Genomic DNA, 27,905 nt, shown 5'->3' with positions numbered 1-27,905 from the left:
ATTGTGGTTTGCATTTTGCAGACACTCTTTATTTTAACATTGTTTACAGAGTATGTACAATTTCACTAAAACATTTAGCAGTCCTGGGAACGTTTCCTCTTTACTCCTCATCAAGGACCTTTTGCTGTATAAGAGACACAAAGAGGATATGACAGAGGTGAAATCTGTGAGCTATCCTCAGAATATGGTCCGTCAGCAGCCTGATTACTGAAGATTAGTGGTAAATGTGCAGATAGTGTTATAGATTTGCAGACCCTATTCTCTGGCCAGTTCTTTATACGATCGATATATCATTGTGATCATCTTAAAACCAGATTGAACAGTGTGACAATCAAATCCTATCTAATTCAGCTGGCCAATGATCACTGAGGGGCCACACATGAAATGATTATTATAAGCCAATTTAAAAACAGATACATTGTATTATACAGTTTATTTCCAATTAATGAAGAAGAATCTATGTGGACAAGAAAAACAGCAATAACAGAACTGGGTAGGAGAGCACAGTGTAAATGTATGTGTGAGTGTGAGAGAACATTAGCATGAAAGATAAAGCTTGAAAGATAAGTCATTGGACCTGTTTCTGAGTTCATTGGACACAGTGGCGCCTATGACATAATGCTAGTGCCGATTCCCTGGCGTACATGCGTGCATTCAAATGTGCAAGGACTGGGAGGCCCACTATCAGCATCTATAGACGCTGAAATATCGCTTGGTGCATCTTTAAATGCACCATCGGTCGTACGATCGAACCTTGCACCCGATGCAGGTGCAGGTTTCTCTGTCATAGTATGGCCTCCCCCCTATGTGAGTGGTTCAGTGCCTTTGTTCACAACCGCTTTCAGTGACACATCCGTGACACTCCTATAAGACGCAACATCTCTGTGTGTCTTTTACAAAGTCAGGACACATGTGCTGTGCGTCTCAGGCGCATGCAAATACATAAAACATCGCTCCACTGCGTCCGACTCAGCATCAGGTCCACGCTCTGTGCATGGCACTATGCCTACTTTTTGTTGGATTATTATTGATGATTCTCAGTCATGTGTTTCTGGGAAGCTGCTAGTTGTTTACACTTTGTGTAAAACATACACATTTTCCTCTTTAACACTAACCTTGCCTCCCACATCTCTGCTCTTGGCTCTCAGCTTATTGACCTGAGACTCTGCAATGTCTGCTCGTTCCTCTGCCTCGTCCAGCTCATGCTGGACTTTACGAAACTTGCCCAAGTTTGTGTTGGCTTGTTCCTCCTATAGGTAAAACATAGAGATAAAACATGTTTGAATACAGAAAGAGTAATAAAGATATGGGACAGAAAATAAGAACAGCAGATTACATGGTAGTTACTTACAGCCTCTTCTGCCTGTCTCTTGTAAGCCTTTACTTTCAGCTGCAGCTTATCAACCAGGTCCTGAAGACGAGCCATGTTCTTTCTGTCCTCTTCTGTCTGTAGAGAGAATTGGAAGAATAGAGAAAGTGGAGATCAGAAATAAATGTGCTCTAGTTGATATATTTAGTCATAATATGCACATATATCTCAGTATTCTACCGATAAACTATACTACTTTACCAATTGTTACATTATTAATGACATAATCTACATGGCATACCTGGTAAGTGAGCTCTTTAATGCGCCTCTCATATTTCCTCATCCCCTTCACAGACTCCGCATTGCGCTTCTGTTCGGCCTCCAGCTCATTGTCCAGTTCCCGGACTCGAGCCTCCAGCTTCTGCAGCTGCTTCTTGCCTCCTTTCATGGCAATCTGCTCAGCTTCATCCAGACGCTGCTGAAGGTCCTTGATGGTTTGCTCCATGTTCTTCTTCATCCTCTCCAAATGGGCACTCGTGTCCTGCTCTTTCTTCAGCTCCTCAGCCATCATGGCAGCCTAAACACAGGACACGTGTGAAACAGGTATTAAGCCATGAACTGGGTAAATCGGAGAAGTCGCTTACTAGTTACGTACATCAGTAATTGCTTTCTTAGCCTTTTCCTCTGCATTGCGGCATTCCTGAATTGTCTCTTCAACCTCTGTCTGTAGTTGGGACAGGTCAGACTCCATCTTTTTCTTCTGATTGATCAGGCTGGTGTTCTGTGGGAGAAAAATAGAACCACAACATAATAAAAGAAAGGTGCAAACTAAGCCTGGAATTTATTTTGGGAGGTTGTAAAATCTGATTAATAAAATAGACTTAAAAAATATATATGTTATGTGTTTAAGCATAAAAAGCTATTGTGTTAAAAAAAATTATGTAAATGCAAGTCCTCTAGTCATGTAAAGGTAGCATAAATTATCATTCATTTACTCAGTTACAAGTAACAAATGAATAACACATTATTTATGGAATGAGAAAATCATGTTCCCCGTTGACCTGAGAGTGCAGGAGTTGGACTCTCTCGCTGGTCTCTATCAGCTCTTGCTCTGCAAGCTTTCGTGCTCTCTCTGTCTGTTCCAACAGTGAGCGCAGTTCCTCCAGCTCAGCCTGGAGCAGCAGGTTCCTCCTCTCCACAATTGCAATGTTTTCTTTAAGGTCATCATTGGCCCTTATTGTATCGTCCAGTTGAATTTGGGTGTCCTATGAGCAACATCAGAGTGTTAATCTTATTAACAGCCAACCATAAAATCGAATGATGTTACATTGGTCAACCCACAGAGTACTGACAAATACCAGCCACTACATTACAAGGGTGATATCTGTGCAGGTGAATTTGTTTTTGGCCCTCTGTCAGGGGCCATTTTAAAAAATGAGGAATCCTGTGTGTATGTTTTTTATGTGGGCTCCCTGCCCCTGGAAATATGGCGCTGGCGACTGCACCTAAGATAGCAAAGACTGTGGCGCAGTTCCAGAGTGTTTGCTATCTTCTGTGCGCGTGCCATACTACTGGTATTTTCTTGACTTGGGCCCATATGCACCAAACACCTTGCAGTCATTATAGAGATGCAAGCTCTCCTCTGTAGCTTTTTTGTGTTATCTACTTGTATCTTCAAATTGCTCATCTCAATTTAACACATAGAATTCAATTAGGGGGTGAAAAAAGGTGGTAGTCTTGGGCTTTAACGCCTGGGGCTATTCAATTCCAGCCCATTTTTCACCCGAGACCTTTTTTAACACCCGTTAACAGTCTATTTATCAGGGCTTTCTTTTCAGGTCAGATCAACCTGAAAAAAAATCCCTGTTAAGTGAAGGCTACGGACTGCCATTGGGACTAATTGAATAGCCACAGGGGATCAATTAGCACACTGTATATTACCAAGACTAATTGAATCCCGTCTAAGTGCGGCTTGTTCTTGAACAAGCGATTATAAGAAAAATTCTCACATGGGAAAAGCTGAGGTGGGAAGAGAATTCTTACTGTATAAGTACATCTACTATTAAAGCCTAGCAATTTACCTTAAGAGTACTGTGTGCCACTTTCAGATGTTTATGGGCCTCAGCTGCAGCACGGTTAGCCTGGCTGAGCTGAATCTCCATTTCATTTAGATCACCTTCCATCTTCTTTTTGATCCTTAGGGCCTCATTACGACTCCTGGTCTCAGCCTCAAGTGAAGTCTGCAGTGACTCCACCAGACGTTGGTGGTTCCTCTTAGCTTGCTCCATCTCTTCATCCTTTTCTGCCAATTTCCGCTCAATCTCAGACTTTATCTGGTTGAATTCTAGCTGGGTACGCAGGATTTTGCCTTCTTCATGCTCCAATGAGGCCTGAAGAGGAAAGACAGATTTCACCACACTAAATATATAGCAGTTTTATAGGAATCTGATTGCTATATTTACAAGTGTATCATGGTTTCTATCCAAAGCAATATGAACATGGTAGATTATCAAATTAGCTGAATATAGGACAGCTCTATTGTAAGTGTTTCCTCTGATGACCCCCAGTGTCCTCACCTCAGCTTCTTCCAGAGCAGTTTGCAGCTCCATCTTCTCCTGCTCCAGTTGCTTTCTAATCTTTTCCAGCTCATGAATGCTCTTTCCACCCTCTCCCAGTTGCTCTGTTAGGTCTGAGATTTCCTCTGTGGAATAATTATGTATTTAGAAATAGACGTCACAATAGCGATTTGGAGTTCCCTGAATAGTTATTTTAGGGCCTGACTCAGCAGAGGACGCTAATGAGATCACAGCTGCGATTTCGCACGGATGCAGTTGCGAAAATATGCCCATAGTTAAAAAGCTTACCCGGGCATAGGGATGCCCACTGCTGCCTTCTCATCTGCATCCGACGTCGCTTATATGCGTAAACATCGGTAACACCGACGCAGATCAGACGGCCATTGCGGCCGATTTGACCTGTCTCAAAAACTGCAGCTCTCCTTGCACGCAGAAAGGTCTCATGCTGCAAAAGCAATCACAATGACTAATTTGTGCGTGCCCACGGAACGGCATTTAAACGATCAGACACGCCTGCGTTCACCTAATGCCCCCCCCCTCCCTGAAATGCTGACCACATGGCTTTCACTATGTCAATGATTCCTAAGTGCGTATGTAATTGCAAAGCGATCGTGATGTGTGCGCAGAGCAACTTACACGCATGCGCAATGGCAAATAATCGCCCATTCTGTGTAAGTCGCAGAATTGCGTATATTGCTGAATCAGGCCCTTATTGTTACCCACCGCTTACTCTTATTAGAAATACCTTTACCTTTCTTGTATGATATGTAAAAAGAAGACCGCATTGTTGTAAGGAATGCAGTATGTACTGTATATATATATATATATATATATATATATACATGTTAAAATTCATTGTGGTCATTTAACTATTTATGGAATAATTATTTCTTACCTTGAAGGTTTTTGTTTTCCCTCTTGAAAGTCTCAAGGTGCTCCAGAGACTCCTCATAAGCGTTCTTTAACTTGAATAGCTCAGTGCTGATGGAGCGAGCTTCCTTTTGGGAGGACTCCAGCTCTGTCTGTGATTCCTCAAATTTCTGCTTCCACTCAGCTAGGATCTGGAAAACATGAGATGGTCAGAGCCAGCCCATTATTTCACACTTTTCCCTCCCATGAAATAATTCTTAATCACCTTATCAAAGTTCCTTTGCTTTTTGTCCAGTGCAGCAGATGCAGCATTGGATCTCTCCAGGTCCACCATCAGATCCTCTATCTCATTCTGCAGTCTGTGTTTGGTCTTTTCAAGAGATGAGCATTTTGCATTTACAGCCTCTACAGCCTCTTCTGCTTCCTGGAGCCTCTGCGCTAATTTCTTCCTACCAAAGAAGGTGTGATTGAGCGTATATCATAAGGTTACAGACGAGATGCCTGAGCTCTAGACATTATAACTATTCCTGGGACAATCAGCAACAAATAATAAATACATATGTGCAAATAGATATACTATTTTAAGAGTCATGCATTCCCGTATTCATGCAATGGACCTTCCCATGAACTTTGTTTCTACCTACAAGTTTTTCAACCATCATGGCGGCACAGGACGAAGCAGAGCCTTCTAACAAACAAGCTTTATGCTCGTCTTATACAACAGCATGAAACATAATCCAAGCAAAAAGCTTCTCTGTTGAAAGGAATTTTAAAGCTGAGATGCATTAAGACACCTGAGCCGATGTTAGAGAAGCAATGGATCACTCAGGCAGTGTGAGGAGGTGGTCAGGCATCATTCAACAAGCAATAACAGAATACATATGCAAGCTAAGGAATAAAGCAACAATGGTGTAACGGAGAAAATGACAGTAGCTTAGTTAATCTCACAGAAATTAATAGAATCTGAACTAAAATGCTAATTACCTAAAACAATCTCACTTACTTGGCCTCCTCTAGCTCCTCCGTCCTTTGGATAGCATCGGTCTCATATTTGGTTCTCCACTGGGCCACCTCAGAATTGGCTTTAGACAGAATGCGTTGCAGCTCTGACTTGGCCTCTTGTTCCTCTTCATACTGCTCCCTCAGAAGGTCGCAGTCATGACGAGCAGACTGCAGAGCATGGGCTAGAGCATTTTTGGCCTTATGGAAAGAGAAAGGTGTAAGTTATTATATGCAGATATAAGAAGTAAGGATATGCAATGAGCTCCCACAATGGCCAATATAGTGAAATAAAGTAACTCCCATGATAAAGTATATACTAGATAAACATTTTCTTAAGAACCAAAATCTAAAACAAGTCTTAATTTATTGAAATGACTATCAAATATTTTACAGAAGTTGTAGAGACTCCTTCCTCATCACACAATGATTACCTTACTCTCTTCCTCCATTTGCCGTTTAAGGTCATCCAGCTGTTGAGTGTACGTTTGCTTTCCCCGAGTCAGCTGGGACACTAATGCTTCCTTCTCATCCAACCTGCGGGACAGCTCCCCATTCTCTGTCTGCAGCTTCGCCTTCTGTGAGGTAAACTCACTCAGTGATCTCTGAGACTCCTCATACTTGCTCCGGTGTTCATTCATCTGGTCTTCTAATGTGCGGCACAACTTTTCTAAGTTTGCCTGGATATCAGAACAGAGAACAGAGCTGGAATTGTTTTTCGTTACACTTATTACAAATTGATTACACAGTAAATCAATTTTATCACTATATTTTTTTTTTCATAATTGATTTGGATATATTGGGGTTGATGCCGAGTTAAACTTACATCAGTTTGTAGGTAAATTAGGCAAACTGGTTCTGCACATGCCCAAAAAACAGGCATCCATTTGACACTTGCGATATGGGGGCAAGAAAGGATTTTTTAACGTAGGACAAGAACAGTAATGGCACCTTCCTGTAACTGCCAACAGTTGCAGACTGTTACTAAGCTGTATATATACGCTTGTCAAAGGCTTTTCAATTGCAGGTACCAACGGGCTAGCGCAATACACAATGATGACAAACGCCATTTCTGATTGGCTGATAATGGATTCACCTCTGAAGCTGATAAGTATCTTCTTCATAGCTTGTGCATAGACTTTATGATTTTTAGAGTATATTTTTTTTGCTGTATTTTTACATTATATACAGTCCTAGAAGCAAATGTGTATTTCACTATCACAACAAATGTTTTGTGTTTATTTTAATAAACAAATTTTACGTCTGCGAAATTGGATGCAAATGTGTTCACGCTCATCATGAGCTCCATTTACATACAGGGTAAAAAGTTTAATTCAAGTAAAATTGACAAATGGTTCATTTTAATGTCTATTTTTCTAATCCATTTTTATGTTTCTATAACATCCATTGTCAGGCAGCACATCCCAATCAGCTGCAATTTTTCCAAATAATGATTATGCAATTGAAAGTATAATAATAAATACAATACAACTGGAATTAAGAGATGTGCATCAATTAGGAAACACAAAATTATGTTTAAAACTATCTCAATGCTATTTTGCAGCTGCAAAGTCAGAAATCACTGTGATGGATTCATTTTTGCACCCTCAAGATGCTCATTATACAAAGGAAGACTACAATTTAAGATGTGTCCACATATACAGTATCTATCCTCTATTTGCCACAAGTCGCGTTACACATAACGCGTGAGCGCTGTGCGACTCGGTAGCGCCGGGTGTCTTTTTGTGTGACTTTTTCCCTTAAAATGTATATTATTTGTAAAGAGATCGAATAGGACGCACAAGCAGCTTATGCTGATTAAAATGATAATTGGCATGCCTATATGCTGTGTGCAACTGCGGCTGTATCTGCATGCGAAATGCTACGTACAGCGTCAGCGGCTGTGACACTGTAACGTAGCGTTTCGAATGCTACGTTACAGCTTTGCGAATAAGACGCAATTTGAGGGAAACAGTTGCATGAAAAGACGCTCGGTGCTACTAAGTCACGCAATGGCATGGCCCAACTAGAAGGTTTGTTTTACGTGCAAGGAGGCTAGATGTATGTGGACACATCTGTATATATGTTTAATAAAATATGACAGAACAGGGAACTGATTATATGGGCATGAGAATGAATGCATGAAAATGCCAGCTAACAAATAGAATGTAAACAATAAAACAAGAGAAATGGAATATACAGATGGAAACCAGATCTCTCCTTTACCTTGGATTTTACCACCTGCTCCATGTTGGATGCTACATCATCTAGCTCCAGTTTCAGTTCACTCTTCTCCTTCTCCAGTTTCTGTTTGACTCTTTGCAGATTGTCTATCTGCTCGCTGAGCTCTGCCACAGAGTCTGCATGCTTTTTCCTGAGTGTGGCTGCTGTGGCCTCTGATTGCAGAGTGGACTCCTCTAGATCCCTCCTCAGTTTCAGGAATTCTGCCTCCCTCTTTTTATTGAGCTCCAGTTGCACTGAGGTGGCTCCTCCAGCCTCTTCTAGTCGCTCACTGATCTCCTCCAACTCTCTTGACAGGTCAGAGCGAAGCTTTTCTACCTTAGCCCGCGCTGTTCTCTCTGCTTCCAACTCCTCCTCCAGCTCTTCAATACGAGCCTCAAGAGAGAATGATAGAAGAAGGATGACATAGGAAAACACATGTGAAACTAAAGCATCTAATATGATGAAAGTAAAAAGTAGTATATTCAGCTATTTCAATTTAATTTAGATACATTATGTAAAGCTATGGAATTAAGATGACCACATTAGAGATATGTCACTAGTGATTATTACTTAGAATATTGGAAACATATTTTGCATATACCTGGTGTTCTTTGAGCTTCTTCTGTAGCTGTATGCTTTGTAATTGCTCATCTTCAATTTTGCTATTTTGTTGGCTAATCTCAAACTCTTTCCTATGGGAGTAATATAATATAATATTGCATTATTATAATCAGAGAATACTATAAAAAAAAACAACACTGAAGAAAGATACTCACTTCTTCAACTTCTCCTCCAGCTGTTGTTTGTCATTCTCAAGATCCATAACATTCTCTTGAGTCAGTTTCAGATCACCTTCCAGCTTTCGTTTAGCTCGTTCCAGATCCATTCTAATTTTTTTCTCCTGCTCTAAAGATCCCTCCAGCTGTGGAAAACAAATAACCGTCATTTGTGAGTTCATCCAACTCTACCCATATGGCTCTAGTCTGCAGACTAAAGGTGTCACTTACATCATCAACCTGCTGCTCAAGCTTGGCTTTGGCTTTAGTCAAAACATTGACTTTGTCTTCTTCAGCCTGAAGGTCATCAAGAGTCTGCTGATGAGCCTCCTGCAGAGCCTTCTTCTCCTTGGTTAGTTTGGCAATAATCTCATCTAGACCAGCCATCTCTTCAGTCAGGTTCTTGACCTGAATGACCCAATTATTTAGATGAGATGAAAAAGGAAAGGAAGCGAAGACCCACATACCTGAAAAATTATTATATGAAAAAGAAAAGGCCTCACCTTATTCTCTGTGGCATGCTTCTCCTTTTCCACTTTGGCCAAGGTCAGCTCTAGGTCATCAATATCCTTCTTGAGCTCAGAACACTCATCCTCCAGCTTCCGCTTCTTAGCTGTCAGTTCTGCATTCATCTCCTCCTCATCTTCCAGCCTTTCTGTCTGCTCTTTTAGCTTGGCTTCCAGCTGGATCTTGTTCTTGATAAGCTGCTCACACCTCTCCTCAGCATCATTCAAGTTATCTTGTTCCTGTTACAATTATATTTTAATATAGAGACATTTTTGAAACCTAATTAAAAACCAGTAACTAAATGAAAAGGAAACTTTTGATACAAATCTTCGTCATGTTCCACAATGTGAGGACTCCGCACATCACCCCTCACTGCACACCACATCCTCCTTCTACACTGATTATTAGTTTCCTTTGACCTTTATAAAACTCTATCTTCCCAAAAAAACAAAGAATCTTTATCTAATTAAAATGTATAAAAAACCATCGTGTCTGTGAGCCGTGTTTGTTTGCAATCAAATTATTGATTATCCTGCATTCCTTATAATTGACTCAGCAGAGTGTTTAGTTAGGAACATGGTTTTCAGTCAAGTGTTTCTGCTCTGGAACACACATATTAGCTTTAGGGGATGGAAGTCAATTGATTTACAAAGAAAGAATTATATATGATAGCTAGAAGCTGATTGGTTGCTATATGAAACTTCTCCACCTATACTCTTTAGAAGAATTTATACATCTCCCTCCATATACTGTGTTTTAGCAGACTTACAGATTGAACTTGTAGCTGCAGATCATTTTTCTCTTGCAACAAAGACACCATCTTCTCCTCGAGCTCCTTACGCCTGCTATCAGACTTCTCCAGAGCTTCCTTTAGTCTCTGGAACTCTTCCTTCATGTTTGCCATCTCCTTCTCTGTCTCTGCACTCTTGAGCAGGGGCTTGATCTTAAAATAAAGTTTCATCCAGGGCCAATTCTTGACTCCCATGAAAGCTCGGATGTTCCACTGAATTACCAGAAGGGCATCTCTGATGCAAAATATCATAAGGTGAATTAGGAAAAACTTGAAAAACATAAGATCAACAATTATAGAGGTGGGATGAGAGGGAAAGGTGAAGCAATGCAAACTTTGTAACATATGAAAAGTACTGGAACAATTTAGAAGATAACAGATAGCTAGGAAAGAGGACATATGACACAGAAGTCAATAGAGGAATATTATTACTCCTTTTCCTATAGAAATTATTCATGGAATCCCAGTATATATTTGCAGATGGATATTACAATGACAGATGCATAGGACAATGTTAAATCCATTTTAAGGAACTAAATTATACAATTTGAAGACTAGAGGGACCAGACTTTATATTTTTGTGTCAATTCACCTCCGCTCCAGAATCTTCTTAAACTCTCTTCTCATCAGCAATCCACGAGATTGTGCTTGGATTCGAGTAATGATCCTAGAGAGTCGCTCATCCCTCATTTCTTCAAGAAGTCCCAACAGACCAGCTTTGAAGAATACCTGAAAAATGTAAAATATGGTGTCTGATATTTGTCTCCAATTAAAGGACATAGGGTCTGATTCAGACCCGCCCGCGAGCGTACAGCGCTAACAAGTGGGTTGATGTTCCCCACTGCGCATGCGCCGCCTCTGGTGTGCGCATGCATGAGCCCCAGCGAGCGACGGCAGCTCTGTCGCTCCGGGGCTCACTACAAGATGGGGCGGCTGTCTGTGTTGATTGACAGCTCACCCCGTTTTGCAGGCGGGGAGGGGGGGTGGCTGCACAAACGCAGGCGTTCCCTTAGGAACGTCTGCCATTTGTGGGCGGCCCTACTGACATCACTCGTGATGCCAGTAGTGGACTTCCTGCTCTATTAGAGCAGGAAGTCCACTCGGGCTTTGCGGGAGCCGAGACCCTCCTCTCATCGCGACCATCGCCCATCTGGTCACCCACAGCTTTGCGAGCGGCCTGGAGGCTGAAACAAACAAGAAACAAACTGCGCTGATTCAGAGCGAGCGCTCGCAAACAACGAGCGCCTCTGAATCAGGCCCATATTGCGTTAATGTTGCAATTCATTGATGCAGGGAAATACAATACCAATGGACTATCACCTTTGTATGTCCAAACTTGTACTGAGTGTGGTCAATTTCCAGTGATCCTAAAAGTTTTTCTGCCCCTTTTCTGCTGTCTATGAACTGCCCTTCAGGTATGGCTGCTGGGTTCAGGATTCGATAACTGTAGAAAAAAAATGATCCATGAAAAAAGTTTGATTACCTTTAATAGTGATAGCGACAAATGTTAAACAGACGTACCGTTGCCGGAAATCCCCATACAGGATACGGTTGGGGAATCCCTTCCTGCAGATTCTGATACCTTCCAGCACACCGTTACAGCGGAGCTGGTGCATCACCAAGGGGTTGTCCATTTCACCTAAGACATACAAATACATCTTCAGATGGCAACTACACCAAGAAGAGGTATGGTATTATCTGTGCTACAACTAGTCTCATTCAGAGCATATAAAAAAACCATATCATCCAGAGAATAAAACAGAAAATGTGTGGTGAAGTGATTTGGATGGAAGAGGTTGGATGCCCAAAGGTACATTTTCTGATTAATACCTGGAGCTTTCCGTTCATTTGGGATGATACAACGTACAAAGTGAGGATGAGTGGTTTTCAGGTTGGTCATTAGTTTGTTGAGATTCTCCTGTTGAAGTATAAGACAGATGTTGAGACACATGGTACATTGTACAGACCTAGACATGCAAGCCAATGGAGGATTTTGATACATTAAGCGTACAATTATTTTTATGAAATGAAATTGAGTAAGTTTCAAACAAACAATTATCATTTCCTCATATCCTGTGTGCTGCAGAGACACATATTTGAATTATGAGACCTATTTACCCTGTGCAGAGCAGATACTGTCTGGAAAGAAGAACCCTTCTTCTTTGCTCCTTTGCCTTTACCACCACTGTCTGTAGGATGAGAGAAATAAACAAAACAGTTACTATTTACACTAGAAATGAGCAGATCAGTCATGTTATCAGATCAGAAAATTCCTACCTGAGTCAGCACTGGCATAGTTGGCAAACAGAAGGGCCAGCAGTTTGAGAGATGACTTCTGGTACAGCCCCACCACAGTCTCATTCAGTGGATCCTTGTTCTTCTCCAGCCAGCCCATGATGTTATAGTCCACTGTGCCAGCGTAGTGCATTAGGGCAAAGTGAGCCTCAGGCTTCCCCTTGATATTCCTGGGCTTCTGAAAGTTATTGGACTTGCCCAGATGATTATCGTACAGTTTGGCTTTAAAGGTCACATCTGATGCCTTGGGGAACATGCACTCCTCTTCTAGGATAGACATGATACCCATGGGCTGTAGAGAAACAAAAGTGTGTTAGAATTCTGTGGTAATAGGATAGGGTAAAGTGGAGACAGCTCCTGGCCATTACAGGTGACATTTATATATAATGGTGTGTTCTCACAACCATGACCATGTTCCACCCCCATTATTCCACAACATAGGTCAAGTAGTGAATACAAAATCTGTTTGTAATCAGTACTCATAAATTACAAACACTCAGAAGCATCAGGCCAGTGAATAGTTACATTCACAGACCAGCTCATTATTGTTACTGATTGTATAACCAGAAGATACCCTCACCTTCTCTATGAGATCAATACAGGCCTGCAGGTCCATGCCAAAGTCTATGAACTCCCACTCAATGCCCTCCTTCTTGTATTCCTCCTGCTCCAGCACAAACATGTGGTGGTTGAAGAACTGCTGCAACTTCTCGTTGGTGAAGTTAATGCAGAGCTGCTCAAAGCTGTTAAACTGGTGGTAGAAATGGGTTGATAAATAAGGAATATTATGTATGTTACATGTAGAAATAGACAATCTGGACAAGAACGAAATGGGAAAAACAATGGAAGCAGGGCACTTCTAGTTCACAATATCATTCTAGCATTGGGAAGCTGAATACAAATTAAGGCTGAAATTATAGAAAACATATTTCACATATTGTATTATTCTGGGATAATGACTTACTTTAGAGTTTACAAAACAATGATCCTCATTCAGACCCGGTCGCAAGCTCTGAGCGCTCGCAACCGGGTCAATGTTTATGCCCTGCACACGCGCAGCGGCCGCACTGCGTGTGCACAAGCCCCGGAGTGAGAGAGAATTTCCTCGAACAGAGCAGGAAGCTCCCTGGGGCTCGCGGTTGCCGATACCCAACCTTAGGGTCTCGTCGCAAGCCACGATGGTCTTGACCATCGCAACCATCAACCTGGTCGGTCACTAAAGCTGTGGGTGGTAACCCACAGCTTAGCTATCGACCAGGAGGCCGCACTTGATTAGACAAGCGCCCGCCCTCATTCAGAGCGAGCGGTTGCTTCTTGTGACCGCCTCTGAATGAGGGCCAATATCTCTTCAGCATTGCCTTGCATTAGGTTTTACTATTCACAATCTAATGTGGCGTAAAGGCTTTCAAATAGCAGACTGCAAATAGTGTTTTGCCATTGCTGTGCAGGGATGCAATTGGGAAACCGACTGTCTTAATCCCGATTAGGGTTAGGCACTTGGGGGGGAGGTTAGGGTTAGGCACCCCTAAGGAGGGTTAGGGTTAGGGGGTTAGGTTAGTAGATACTTACCTTAGGGACAATCGGGATTTCCAGCGCTGTCGGGCTTCCGCTGCTGGGAACTCTGCTTCTGTCGGCCTGCCGCTGCCGGGATTCGAACTGTCGGCCACAGGGCCGGCGGTATTTCATACTGATTCCGCTGTGCATGTATATACTCAGTGTATCATGCCATGATCAATGTTAAAATGCCCAGTATTAATTTTTCCTTTTTTTAAAGCAAACTTTTAACTATTTTAGAGTTGCAACAGATATAATATATTCACTGGTGAGGAATATTTAGCAAAGTGTGTGAAATAGTAATCCCAATCTCATGTTTAATGGAGTCCAATCATGCTCATTTATACTACTAACTGTGTCTAGACCTAAATGAATGATCTTCTAAACCTGGTAAATTTGTATAGATCCAAACGGGATGTAGTTAAGGGCGGCTGCTGGTCACAATCCCGACGGCAGAATGCCGGCTAGGGATGTATAATAGGCATCGAGATACCGATGCCTATCATAATAAATAAATAATCCCGGTGATGGAATCCAGAACGACGCGGGCCCGAACCAGGTAAGGCCGAGGCGCGCGTCTTCTTAGCCCCAGGGGGGAGGAATAGGTTAGGGGGCTCCGGGGGGGACTTAGGGTTAGGCACCCCCCCGGGAGTGTTGGGGTTAGGCTAGGGGAAGGGGTGGTTAGGGTTAGGCACCCCCGGGGAGAGGTTAGGCTTAGGCACACCTCAGCAGAGTTAGGTTTAGGGAGTGGGGAGAGGGGTTAGGTTTAGGCACCCCTGGGGGGGAGGTTAGGGTTAGGCACTAAGGGGGAGGTTAGGGTTAGGCACCCCTAAGGGAGGGTTAGGGTTACGGGGGGGAGAGTGGAGGGTTAGCTTTACTTACCTCTGCTGTCTGCATTTCATCCTTTCGGGCTCACGCAGTCAGGATTTGAACCGGCGGCTAAACAGCCACCGGCTTTACAATCCCATTCCTTATAAACTATTAAACAAGTGACAACTGAACTTATTTATTCAGCACATCTGCTTCAATACTCCTCTAACTGACCTGATACTTACATCAAAGATCTCAAATCCTGCAATGTCCAGCACTCCAATGAAATATTGCCTGGGCTGCTTGGTCTCTAGGGTGGTGTTAATCCTCACCACCATCCACAGGAACATCTTCTCATACACTGACTTGGCCAGTGCACCAATAGAATAGTTCACCTACTCAATGAGGAAAACACTGAAATGAGAGCAGGCAAAGCAAGAGAGAGAAGAAAATAGAAAAGAAGAAGGAACAGACTGGAAGGGGAAGGAGCCAGGTTACCCACAGGCAAGCCAAGATACCACAAATAAGAGGTGACAGTAAATATATCAAAGATAGAGGCATTGTGGAAATAAGATAAAAGAAAATTCTCAATAGATAACAATTTCCTAACCTGTTGGACATTCTGTCCCTTGGTGACATACTCATTCCCCACTTTGACCCGGGGGTGACACAGACCCTTGAGGATGTCAGCAGAGTTCAGGCCCATGAGGTAGGCAGCTTTGTCAGCCTCTGGAACATAAGCAAGGTTCATGTGATAATTGAGCCTTAACATGGGGGGGGGGACATGGGACGGGATGTGATACTGAATATAAAGAGTAGGACAGACACATTTATGAGACTGTCTATATTTGGTGTAAATGTATTTAATTTGAAGACCAGAAAAATTAACAAGATGGCATCTGTGCATGACTAAGGATTGTGCATGCCTTGCGACTAATGTTGTGTAATCTTGGAAGCCAATACAGCAGATTTGACCACTGGGGAAGTATGGATGCAATTCACAACAGAGCTATTCACACGAGCAAGCCATTTTACTGACAAGTTTGAAAGTGTCAGTAAGATTGTTTTACAATAGAAGTTAGAGAAGCATTGTCACACTTTATTTTCTTGCAGATAAATGCTCTGGTCAAGCAATTAATTAATTGTTTATACAAAAATGTGGCACTTGCTTGAAACACTGGTATTACCTAAACAACTATAATAAAGTCTTGGTGATTTTTTTATAAAGTGTGGGCAAATGGAGTACAGGGCCTCAGACAAGACCTTATTCTCATGCATGGGAGCTGTGACGGTCAGACTTGCAATACCATTTCTGACAGAGGGTGTTAAGTTTTCCTCTTTGCACAACACTGTAATGCTCACAATCAGTGCACTATGTATAATACATCCTCCTTACCCTCAGTCCCATCTGGTTCTGCCTGTTCTTCCCTTTGCTTCTGCTTGAACTTCATGTTTCCAGAGTGCATGATGGATCCAGTCAGCTTGTACACACCAGCTTTTTCCTCAGCAGTAAAACCCAGGACATCAAAGGCACTCTGGGGTCAGAGGGTATGACAGACAACATGACCGGCACATTGAAGGTAGACCATAAAATAGAATATTTGTGGGGAAGGGAGATAATGCAACAGATATAATATATTTACTGGTGAGGAATATTTAGCAAAGTGTGTGAAATAGTATTGATCACTATCACTATTTTATTAGGCTGGGGACTGCAGAAAGTTAGATGAGAAAGTCAGTGTGATGTGGTCATATATTGAGGGACCCTCATGAGCAGGTGCAAATGTGCATTGGATTGATTTAGGATTAGTTAAACATGGAAGCATGCTTACATCTGTTGCTATAAGTTCATCAGAATCATCTATGGAGGCGACTGTGACTTCTCCTTGGGAGATGTAGGAATAGTCATATGGGTTGTTGGTAACCAGGAGCATGTCTGCCATTGAGAACCACAAAAAATATCATAATAGGCATATAAATAATCACTGTATAAAACATCCTAATACAGCAAATAGGGATAGCGGTGCTTAGTGCAGCTCAATTTCTCTAACCTAGCTGAATAGCATAAATGACTGGTGGCTACATAATGGCATTAGCCGCAGATAACAAGATGGACATAGAAAGACTCACCCAGAAGCTCTGGCTTTTTGTTGGACAGGATCTGGTAGAAGATGTGATAATCCCTCTCAGACTTCAGTTGGAAGATACAACGAGATTTCTCTAGGAGATCTGAGGGAAAAAGAGTGATGGGAGACACAGTAAGGGGACAGCTGGTGGTAAATGGGAAGGAAGATCTATGAAGCAATAAGAGCTATCATGATTGTCACTGATTAAGAGAAACTCGTTCATGTTTACCTATGGAATGGTATACTGCATATTATACTGTATATAGACTCAGCTCAGTCCAAAGTACTGAGAACATATCTGTCTAGACATAACTCCCAGGTGATACAGTAAGCCATTTATATTTATACCTGGAAAGGTTACAGAAGGGAAGAAATGAACTCACAGGTCTCTATGTCAGCAGAAGCCAGCTTTCCAGAGGCACCAAAGTGGATTCGGATGAATTTACCCTGGACGATGTGAGGATAAGAGGGAAGAAGACAGAAAGGCAGGTGAGGAGAGGATGATTCAAATCCACAGGTCAAGAGTTAGTATGGCAGAGATAAGGGAGACAGAGAGTGAGGTAACATGATACAGACAGAAGAGTAACACTGTGGACAAAAGCAAAGAGAACTCATTTAAGCAGAAGACGTGGATACATAGCATGTTAGCTAATGGGCAGAATGTGATGTGAGAGGTAAGATACTTACAAATCGGGAGGAGTTGTCATTTCGAACAGTCTTTGCATTGCCAAAAGCTTCCAGTGCAGGGTTAGCCTGGATAATTTGATCCTCCAGAGTTCCCTGGGATAAAGCAATACTAGGTCCGTGATACTGAGGTAAATACACTTAATTATATATAATCTCTCTATCACTTTTCTTCTCTTTATCATGATGCCCATTAGTGTAATTATCCCCTGCCAGTTATTTCTATCTCCTAACTTCCTGTCCAGATTCAGCCACTTTAGTCCCGCAAACCCCAATCATCAACACCTCATTATTACAGTCTCTTTTCAGTCATTGCTGTACGCAGACTGGCACTTTATGCCCCTTCACCTTGTTGGCACTGGCTGCATCCTTTTTTCCTCCAACTGCTGCTATACTAGCAAAGTACTGGATGACACGCTTGGTATTTACAGTCTTCCCAGCACCGGATTCTCCACTAAAGAGAAAAATAAGAGACATCAATGAGCAACATAGACACAGATGTTAGAGATGTAGAAGCGAAGAAGATAAACTCACGTGATCAGGATGGACTGGTTCTCACGATCTATGAGGAAAAGGAAGAGAGAAACCTATTGAATCTCAATTACACTTGGATCAGACAGTACATGACTACACACTACATATACTGTATGTGGGACAAAGAAGCCTTTTGTAGGGATAGTAAGAACAGATACAAAGTTCATAATGAATGGAAAAGTGCAGGACATAGCTGCATAGAATATATATATATATATATATAATATATATATATATGTATATACATTTTAGTTTCATGAATGTTGATATATCATTAATTTGATTGTACCCAATAGTGACACATTTTGACATCTAATACAAATATTACAACATTTATTAAAACAATATTTCCATATAAAAACATTTTACAATACAAATAGCAATTATCATATATGCACCAAATAGCTGGAGATCTAATACCACTAATTCTGCATGATGGAATGTTGGCACTTTTTGCACCGTCCTAGATAGAACACAAGCTCGTACCAAATGTGGCTTTTCAGTATTCTGGACACGGGTTTCAAAGCACTATATATATATATATATATATATATATATGTATACACACGTTAAGCCGGCACTCCACAGATAAAGGGTTAATACTTGCCCAGGTGCCCAGATATAAACGGCGATCCAAGGTCTTGTAATGTTCAAGAATAGACAACAAGCTGTGTCTGAGTTCAACGTTTTGTTCTTGCGACCTTTATCAAGAACGTAGTGTCACAAGACCAAAATGTTGAACTCTAACACAGCTTGTCGTCTATTCTTGAACATTACAAAACTATATATATATATATATATATATATATATATATTATATATATATATATATACATACATACATACACTAAATACAGAGTTGAGGAGGCCTGACCTGTCAGCATGTACTGGTAGGCATTGTCAGAGATGGAGAAGATGTGAGGTGGAGCTTCACTCCTCTTCTTCCCACGATAAGCAGCCACAACCTCTGCATTGTACACAGGAAGCCACTTGTAGGGGTTCACGGTCACACAGAACAGACCTGAATATGTCTGGGAGGAGAGAAAGTAACATACCTGAAGCTCACAATGGTGTATATATATATATATATATATATGTTGTAGAGACAGGACTAATTTATTACCTTAGAATCTTTTATTATATATATCTGTGAACTGTAACTAAGGTAGTTATGGGAAGGGAGTAAGGGTGAAAGCAGAATATACAGATTACATGTTCTAGTTTCTCACATAGATCATCCAGGCTGCATAACGCTCTTTGAGGTTGTACAGCACGGCTGGCTCATGCAGGAAGGTCAGCATCGCCATGTCCTCAATTTTATCGAACTTGGGTGGATTCTGCTGGTGAACATCACTGTCCTTCACTGTGACGGTCTGGAACCATAAAAAATAATAATTACCAATACATGAAGAGGACTGCTTTAGTCAATACATTTAGGAACATTGCAAGAATGTGACTTGCAAAGAAATTTGTGTAGGGGAAAGTTTGTGTAACGGAGAGTTTTTTGCATTTAAGAATCTGCACATTATTTGATAGTAATCGGTTTTTAGCATAACTGTGTACAATTGTATGTGCCTAATCTTAGTGGGGTAAAGGATTTCCTGTCATACAATGCTGTTTCATTTCTCATATTCGGTTTGTCTTCTGCCCCCCCATAAATCTATATTCCCCTTTAGAATGTAAGGGCCCTCTTCCCTTGCGTGCTTCTCCTTCAGTTACTCCTACTTTAATTTACAACAGCACCCAACCCTTGGTTGCTGACACCATGTTGCTTATTTAAGTGTTATGCAGAAATGTATAAACTATGTATTTGTCCAGCATTGTTTGTACTGTTTAATAACTGTTTTTTTGTGTGTGTGCTCATTTGTTTATGTACTTGTCTTGTGTGCTCATTTGTTTATGTACTTAGTAAGGTGCTGCCTTAGTATGGCGCCACAAGGAACCCTTGTGGCGCCATATATATAAAGGATAATAATAATAATATTAGGACGCGTTTATATGTTTTATTTCTAGTTCCGTTTTGCTACTGTTCAACATATTAACATTGATGGTAGATGAAGGATAGACCAATCTGAGCGTGCAAAATGTTGCCAAACTATGAGGGGTATTCAATATGAAACGTTAACTTCACTGCCGAAGTTAACGTTTCATATCGGAGTTTTTACCTGCGTTAAAGTATGGTGCGCGCTTCCGCTTATCCCCGTATTCAATATAAAATTACCGAAAACGGGAAACTCTGAAGTTGGATTTGCGTAAAGTTACGAATTTTTCCTTAAAATAATTGTAAGACCCCCCTAAAGTTGTAAAAACATGGGGGAACACTATGGGTACTCCCTGTTTTAGCCTTTAATTGAAAGTCGGGGATTTATATAGCCGCAGTAGGTGTTTTTTTCCAGACATTGAAGAAGTGTTGCAGAAGAGCACTTAGGTTATTTTTTTCGTTTTTTTAAGTGGTCCCATCAAATTTGGGGTACATGAAAATGGGTACTAGCATATTTTGATGTCCCTAAAGTCAGTTTTTACTAATTCTGGATTTGTGCACCTGCCGCTATAAATCTATTCTTCAAAACACCTGCCGCATACTTACAGAATAGCCCTGAACCTATTTCCCTATTGTTTAACAGTTTTTTCCCATTTTTTTTTTTCACCCCAATTTTTAAATCAATTTTTTGGGGTGTCCCTATTTTTTTTAAAACTTTTTTTGACACAGTTCTTTTTTAAATGTCAGTCCCAGGGGTGCAGGCTATTTTTTTAAGCCTGCACCCCTAAACCCCAATTCTGCACTTTTTTTCGACACCTATTCAATGGTGAAAAGTTATCCCCGTTTTTTATCAAAGACTTTTCAAAACTGCGATAAGTCTTTGATATTGAATACAGTGTAAAACTAAAACCTGCGATAATGACGTCATAGCTCCGATATTAACGTAAAAACAATGTTATCGCACCCATATTGAATACCCCTGTATATCTCCTACTATATACCTATACTGTGTATAAACATATTGATTTTATATATATATATATATATATATATATAAATTATATATATATATATATATATTTTAAATAATAACACTTTTAAGAAAATTCAAGTTATATGCATTTGTTTAGTTTCAATGTATGGCATGTTTAAGTCTAAAACAGTAGGTAGCATTAGTTCAACAAAATTATGTGCTATATACTGTAGTCCTCTCTAGGTGTCACTATATACATTTCCTAACAGCAGTTATGTATGTATGTAATAAGGGAAACTTAGTTATAGGTATATTTTCTGGGGGCCGGATACTGGTTTTACACACATGACAATAACAGTGTATTACACTTAGGCACCTTGCCACCTATAGTCTCAGCGACCACTTTGCCCCCTTCACGGCTGGTGATTTTGGCTTTCACAAACTCCTCCTGCACGTCAGCGATAAAACATTCAGTCTTAATGTCAAAGATACGAGTCTGAGCCTCTAGTCTTTCCTTGTCCGATTTTCGGAGAAATGGGGCAGCAGGCCCAAAATCCGCCATCATTGCGTCACCCATTCTAAAGTCTGCAAGAGAGAAAGATATAAATATTATCTGTTACATAGCATATGACAGTTTTAAATACTAATGTAGCAACACTCTAGTTATGTAGCTTTACACTGATGTAAAACCAAACTCCAGTTTATCCACTAGTTATAAATCAATCAAAATAGTCCTAGAATGCAATAAATTCTTTAATCTGCACAAAAGCCATTCTTTTTTTAAATGAAATAAAGTGTGGCATTTTTGATTGATTGAGGGCAATTCCAAAAATCAGATTTAACAAAGAATTTCCCTAAATATTGGATATTTTTCCATTCACGATCCAGTAATTTTAAGTAGGTTTCCAGAGTGTGTGCTACATGTAGAAATTCAACTAAAATGAATAGCCCCATTGAAATAGAGATTAGCGATTTGATGAGTCTCTATTATTGTTGGATCAAAGCAAGAAGTCTCTTGGACTCCCGTAACTGTCAGCCAATCACATGCGCACCATGTGAGAACCTGCAAGTGATCATCTCTCAGCAAAATGGAGTTCCAACGACTCGCTGCTCTGATCATTTAGTGTCAAGCAATACTAGCATATGGATGCATCGTAATCGTATCAGGTCCACATCCCTTGCATTGGACATCGGTGGATCAGGAGTAAATACTTTTACTTCCCTTTGGACTATGTCAGATTGAAAACAAAGAAATGACTTTATATTTAAGAAACAATCTCTGACTTCGAAGGTGGTCCACACAGGTCTCCTAGTTATCCCAGAATTGTGACTAATGTTTTAACATTTATTGATATAATATAATGCCAGAAGGCCCATCAACACATTACAATTGGGAATAAATAGTAATAAAACAAGACTAGTACATCAGACAAAAAAGATTATTTCAGCTTCTGGCTAAGTGGAACTGCATTGGTTGTGGCTAATTACATTAATATGACTATTGTATATGTATGTATTTTTATTGTGCCTTGATAAAGGCCGATCAAAACTTCAGATTTGATCTTTTTACAATGTCCATGGCATAACCTTTCTCCTAGCTACAGTATTTTGATTTGCTGGATGCAGACCTTATTGGACAACCTCCTGATGTTCGGAATGTCATTGGAAAACACAAACAGTAAACGCAAGTTGAGGGAAAGTTTTCTTACCTTGTTCTCAACAAAAGGACCAGAGAGAGGAAACGTTCTGTGCAGAAAGGAGAAGAAAGATTGAATGAATGTTGGTAAAGAAAATACTGAGAGACTCTGCAGCAGGAACATGTCAGACAGGGTTATGAGTCTTGGACAGAAAGATTAATATTAGAGGTGTTGGAGGCAGGAGAGATAAGACAGAGAAGAGCCAAGTGATAACATGATGCAGATACTAGAACAGACACAGACGTGTATTTATAGAAGGGGAGAAGAAAATGAAGTGAGTGTCTGATAGATAGTTGAGGTGTTAGAGATGAGGATGCACAAGGTGATGTATAGAGGACATCTTACAGTGATATCATATTGTATATTTCCCACACACAATGCACTCAACATTGTGTCATTTATAAACATCCAGCATAATAAACATCTGCAGCCTTACTGACATCAACCACACTATTATTACAAAAGACTCCATGAAAGTGATAGACGTAGTCCACACTACTGCAAGTACACTGACAAAAATATCACACAATACAGGAAGCTCTGATGTAAATGCAATATTTAGTACAGGTATGGAAAACCTAGAAATGATTAATACGTATAACACCAAGGGGTCTATTTACTAAGCAGTGTTATGAGACAGAATGAAAAGTGATAAGTCTGTGATAAGGTGCCAGCCAAGAAGCTCCCAACTATCATATCACAGGGTGTGTTTGAAAAATGACAGTTGGGAGCTGATTGGCTGGCACCTTATCACAGACTTATCACTTTTCACTCTGTCTCCTAACACTGCTTAGTAAATAGACCCCCCAAAACCCTTAGTAGATTGAAACTATATATGTCATTATACAGATACCACAGAAATATGCCACTCTAATGATGTCTCAATACACGTAATCAAAGTATAGGTTATCCCACTGATATAAATCTATATAATATGTCTCAACATTACTGTAGAACATCACTAGGTGTCAACCATCCAATGCTGCACAGCTTTTATAATACTGCAATACCACTGCAGGAATAGCCTAGTACAAATGCACTGGTATTCTTTTATAAAAACCCACAGCCTGTTTTCAAGTCAAGTCACAAAATGGACAACACAGTAGTACTCTAGGTGGGTCATAATTGCCAACTCTCCCTCATTGTCAGGGAGAAACCCTGAAATAGTAGCAATCTCCCTGTCTCCCTGAAGAGTCTAGCAATCTCCCTCATTTCATCCTTACCCCCATTATGAGGCTGTTATATTAAAAAACATAATAGATATACACATTCAAATGGGATCATTAGTGTAATTTCCTTGCATTTTTTATTATAAGGCACAATGATCCCTATGAATTTCTGCAAAGTATTAGTGTGTTTTCATCAACAAACAGATCTTACTAACTGCTTTTGGGCTGGTGTACATTTGGATGTAAGTCAGGTTTAAGACACGGCTCTCAGATTTATCAGTACACGCACCACTGTAACACGCGCTCATAGGTGCTGCTTTCACAATCTCCCTGAAATGCTTTTTTAAAAGTAGGCAAGTATGAGGTGGGTGCAGGAGCTGTATACCTCTCATTATAATCACAGTAGTAGAGCAGACACCAAGACTTGAATATAATATACAGAACAAGGGAATATGTACAGAGTAAGTGCCAAGGACATTTGCAAGGATGAAATATTAAACTTAATCTTACATATGTATAAACGAGTAATGGGTCCCTTGCGCACTGGATAACTGACACTAGTTGTTGCGGGGTGTGCTGCGAGTAGAACAGAGGTGCCTCGTCCTCTTAGGTTTGCAAATAGAAGGGAGTGGTTACCGCGCTCAACCACTGGATGGTGTATTTGATGCTTGTGTGTCTATAGATCAAACTGGTATCTGGATTATAATGTAATTTATTAATACGATACGATATGGACTTTTATGTGTCAAAGAATAAAGTCACAGTGTTACACACAAATATACAAACATACAAGTGAATACATTCTGAATGGTACAGTTGCAGTAGGTCAGAATAAAGTATTAACACAAGAATATAAATGCCTGACCGGCAGTAGACGGCAGAGTGCGGCGTCCCGCAGTGCTGTTATAGCTGGTTGGCATGCGTATAGAATAATGAAGTCAGTGGTTAGTGGTGAAAAACAAGGGATATGCACGATCCAATAAGGTGCACAGATCGGATATAGAAAAAAATTGTTAAAAGGTTGAAGAAACGTGGCCAGGAATAGTTACTGTAGATGATGGTAGTGGCTGTTAATGCACAATAATTTGGATAGCTTGGAGAGTGAGGTAGAAACAGAACAGGGGGGAGGACAGAGTGTGAATCAGTCTCGGCAGAAGTGGATCAAGTACCTTTGCAGATAACCTCAGTTCCGGTATGCCTTATTCAGATGGGGCGCTGGATGGTTGTCAGCTGGGGTGGTATGCCGGCTTCCCTGCAGTGTGGGTTGCAAATGACGTGCCAGATGCGGCCGGATCATTGGGCACACTGGCCTGCCCGGATGTCGGCTGGTTCAGTCTGGCCACGGCTTTCCTTCTGTGGGTTAGTCGTGGGGGGACCGTTCCTTCCTCCTAGCTGGTGGTGCTGGGGACCGCTGGTCTGCGTTCCTCCTTCGCTTCCGGGTAGGCATCTGGAAATCCCGGTCACGTGACGCCGGGAGCTGGGGCTGCTGGATGGTACTAGTCGTATCTTGATCGAATGATTGGAGATTGTGGGTGTGTCCCAACGCGTTTCGGCCGGGTTGGCCTTCCTCTGGGGGTGTGGAAACTCAGTCTCATCGTTGGTTTATAGTGGTGCATTGGTCCGCCCCCTGTTCTGATAGGGTGGTGGTGCGTGAGACTGCCCCCTGTTCTGATTGGGTTAGGGGCTGGAGGTGAGGTCTCCTGGTTATTGTAAGTGCATTATCTCCTGTTTAATTGCTTGGTGGCCATCTTTCCGGAGTCTCTGTATGTTTCAGCTCCTATATGCTTACTGCATTGTCCAGCCGATGGGGGGTTAATCGGCCATTTTGTGGTGGTTGACTGGATAAGTAATATTCGTGCTTGCAGATTGTTGTAAGTGCATTGTCTCCTGTTTAACTGCTTGGCGGCCATCTTTCCGGAGTCTCTGTATGTTTCAGCTCCTATATGCTTACTGCATTGTCCAGCCGATGGGGGGTTAATCGGCCATTTTGTGGTGGTTGACTGGATAAGTAATATTCGTGCTTGCAGATTGTTGTAAGTGCATTGTTGTTGTAAGTGCATTGTCTCCTGTTTAATTGCTTGGCGACTAACCCACAGAAGGAAAGCCGTGGCCAGACTGAACCAGCCGACTTCCAGGCAGCCCAGTGTGCCCAACGATCCGGCCGCATCAGGCACGTCGTTTGCAGCCCACACTGCAGGGAAGCCGGCATACCACCCCAGCTGACAACCATCCAGCGCCCCATCCGAATAAGGCATACCGGAACTGAGGCTATCTGCAATGGTACTTGATCCACTTCTGCTGAGACTGATTCACACTCTGTCCTCCCCCCTGTTCTGTTTCTACCTCACTCTCCAAGCTATCCAAATTATTGTGCATTAACAGCCACTACCATCATCTACAGTAACTATTCCTGGCCACGTTTCTTCAACCTTTTAACAATTTTTTTCTATATCCGATCTGTGCACCTTATTGGATCGTACATATCCCCTGTTTTTCACCACTAACCACTGACTTCATTATTCTATACGCATGCCAACCAGCTATAACAGCACTGCGGGACGCCGCACTCTGCCGTCTACTGCCGGTCAGGCATTTATATTCTTGTGTTAATACTTTATTCTGACCTACTGCAACTGTACCATTCAGAATGTATTCACTTGTATGTTTGTATATTTGTGTGTAACACTGTGACTTTATTCTTTGACACATAAAAGTCCATATCGTATCGTATTAATAAATTACATTATAACCCACATACCAGTTTGATCTATAGACACACAAGCATCAAATACACCATCCAGGGGTTGAGCGCGGTAACCACTCCCTTCTTAATCTTACATATGTATTGGCATAGCATTGTGTAGTGTAGTAGGTTACTTTATAGTTTATATGCATAGATGCCAGAATTTGGATATCATTTATATACTAGGACCAGTAAATGCCTTGCATGACATTGTATTGTATTTTACATGCTTTAATAAATATTTGCTCATATAATACATAGACTAGATACACATATTGAGAATTGCATCTTCCAAACAAAACAAAAGAAGTGATATTGTGTACACCGCGATACTTTACAATCAGACACTGTTTATGTATCTGTGAAGTGGGGGTTTACAGTAGCAGGTTATAGTTGTATGTGCATAAACAAATTATTACTTATAAGGGATATTAATGGGATGTTACTTCTTAGCATGATGGGTGGTAAAGGTTAAAACCATTAAGTAAACTCATAGATGACTTTAAACATATGTATAATAACATATATACTTATTATTGATAGTAAGGTCATATCTTGTTCTTTCTAATGGACAAAATATTTTTTACTAAAGAATGAAATATATATATATATATATATATATCGCAAAGGACCATAGGCAATGCCTATAAGAATATAGGTTACGCTAATAGCTGGCTTCAGTGAGGCCAGGGCTTCACAGGTGCTATACAGGTATGGTGAATAAGTCAGGATTATTCTGAAATTTCTACTCAACAAAAAAACATGGTATATGAAGTCAGTGATTATGGAAGATACAAGATTGTATTTCCACAGCATATAGTGCAGGAATAATTAATCTATTGAGCTACATTACAAGTCCTAACATTCTTTGCTGGGTATGCATTGATATGTAGTTCCTTATCAACTTGAAGGCATCAGGTTGCCAAAACTTCATGCAGTGTGATGTGTGCAGGTCACAAAGCTTGCAGGTTGGTGGACAGTATCTTAGTTCTTCTAACTATTTACATGCAATAGGGATATAACATGGGACAGAATATGGTGCAGCTCAAGGAAAGTGTCTGTCACATTATCCTATGATAATTAGGTCCATTATCTATGTCCGATCACTTTGCCCTCTACCTTGTATGTATTACCCGTGTTTCAAACCTTTGTTCATATTGGCCCTCTTGCATGCATAGATATATGCCTGACCACTGTGTCCAGCCTGAGTGCAATGCACTGTGTACCTGCTGTGTGTATATGTCCAATGACTTACCCCAGGCCTGGCTGCTCACTCTTCCTTGGTGACA

The 27,905-nt window shown here is 41.0% G+C and overlaps 1 protein-coding gene across 1 annotated transcript; it reads right to left on the bottom strand.

Moving 5' to 3' along the window:
• Position 1: 1 nt before the first annotated feature.
• LOC148526620 (myosin-6) lies at positions 2–27,905 on the bottom strand. The gene is made up of 39 exons (XM_088469995.1): positions 27,872–27,905; positions 22,717–22,753; positions 21,384–21,592; positions 19,283–19,426; positions 18,928–19,084; positions 18,054–18,081; positions 17,868–17,973; positions 17,523–17,615; positions 17,219–17,282; positions 16,840–16,938; positions 16,542–16,645; positions 16,106–16,244; positions 15,320–15,438; positions 14,955–15,104; positions 12,926–13,096; positions 12,328–12,637; positions 12,169–12,239; positions 11,881–11,968; positions 11,572–11,689; positions 11,371–11,494; positions 10,643–10,779; positions 10,030–10,285; positions 9,257–9,499; positions 8,985–9,161; positions 8,754–8,899; positions 8,579–8,669; positions 7,981–8,370; positions 6,189–6,434; positions 5,759–5,955; positions 5,021–5,204; positions 4,781–4,946; positions 3,886–4,010; positions 3,391–3,699; positions 2,371–2,574; positions 1,965–2,090; positions 1,611–1,886; positions 1,352–1,447; positions 1,116–1,250; positions 2–124 (listed from the first exon to the last, which is right to left on the bottom strand). Exons 3-39 carry the CDS (start codon positions 21,582–21,584, stop codon positions 101–103), a joined length of 5,814 nt encoding a protein of 1,937 aa, XP_088326121.1. The 5' UTR covers positions 21,585–21,592; positions 22,717–22,753; positions 27,872–27,905; the 3' UTR covers positions 2–100.

Source organism: Taudactylus pleione, unplaced genomic scaffold (assembly GCF_031769625.1).
Source record: "Taudactylus pleione unplaced genomic scaffold, aTauple2 ptg000095l, whole genome shotgun sequence".
NCBI classification, from domain to species: domain Eukaryota; kingdom Metazoa; phylum Chordata; class Amphibia; order Anura; family Myobatrachidae; genus Taudactylus; species Taudactylus pleione.
This window is presented reverse-complemented; position numbering and strand designations above follow the sequence as displayed.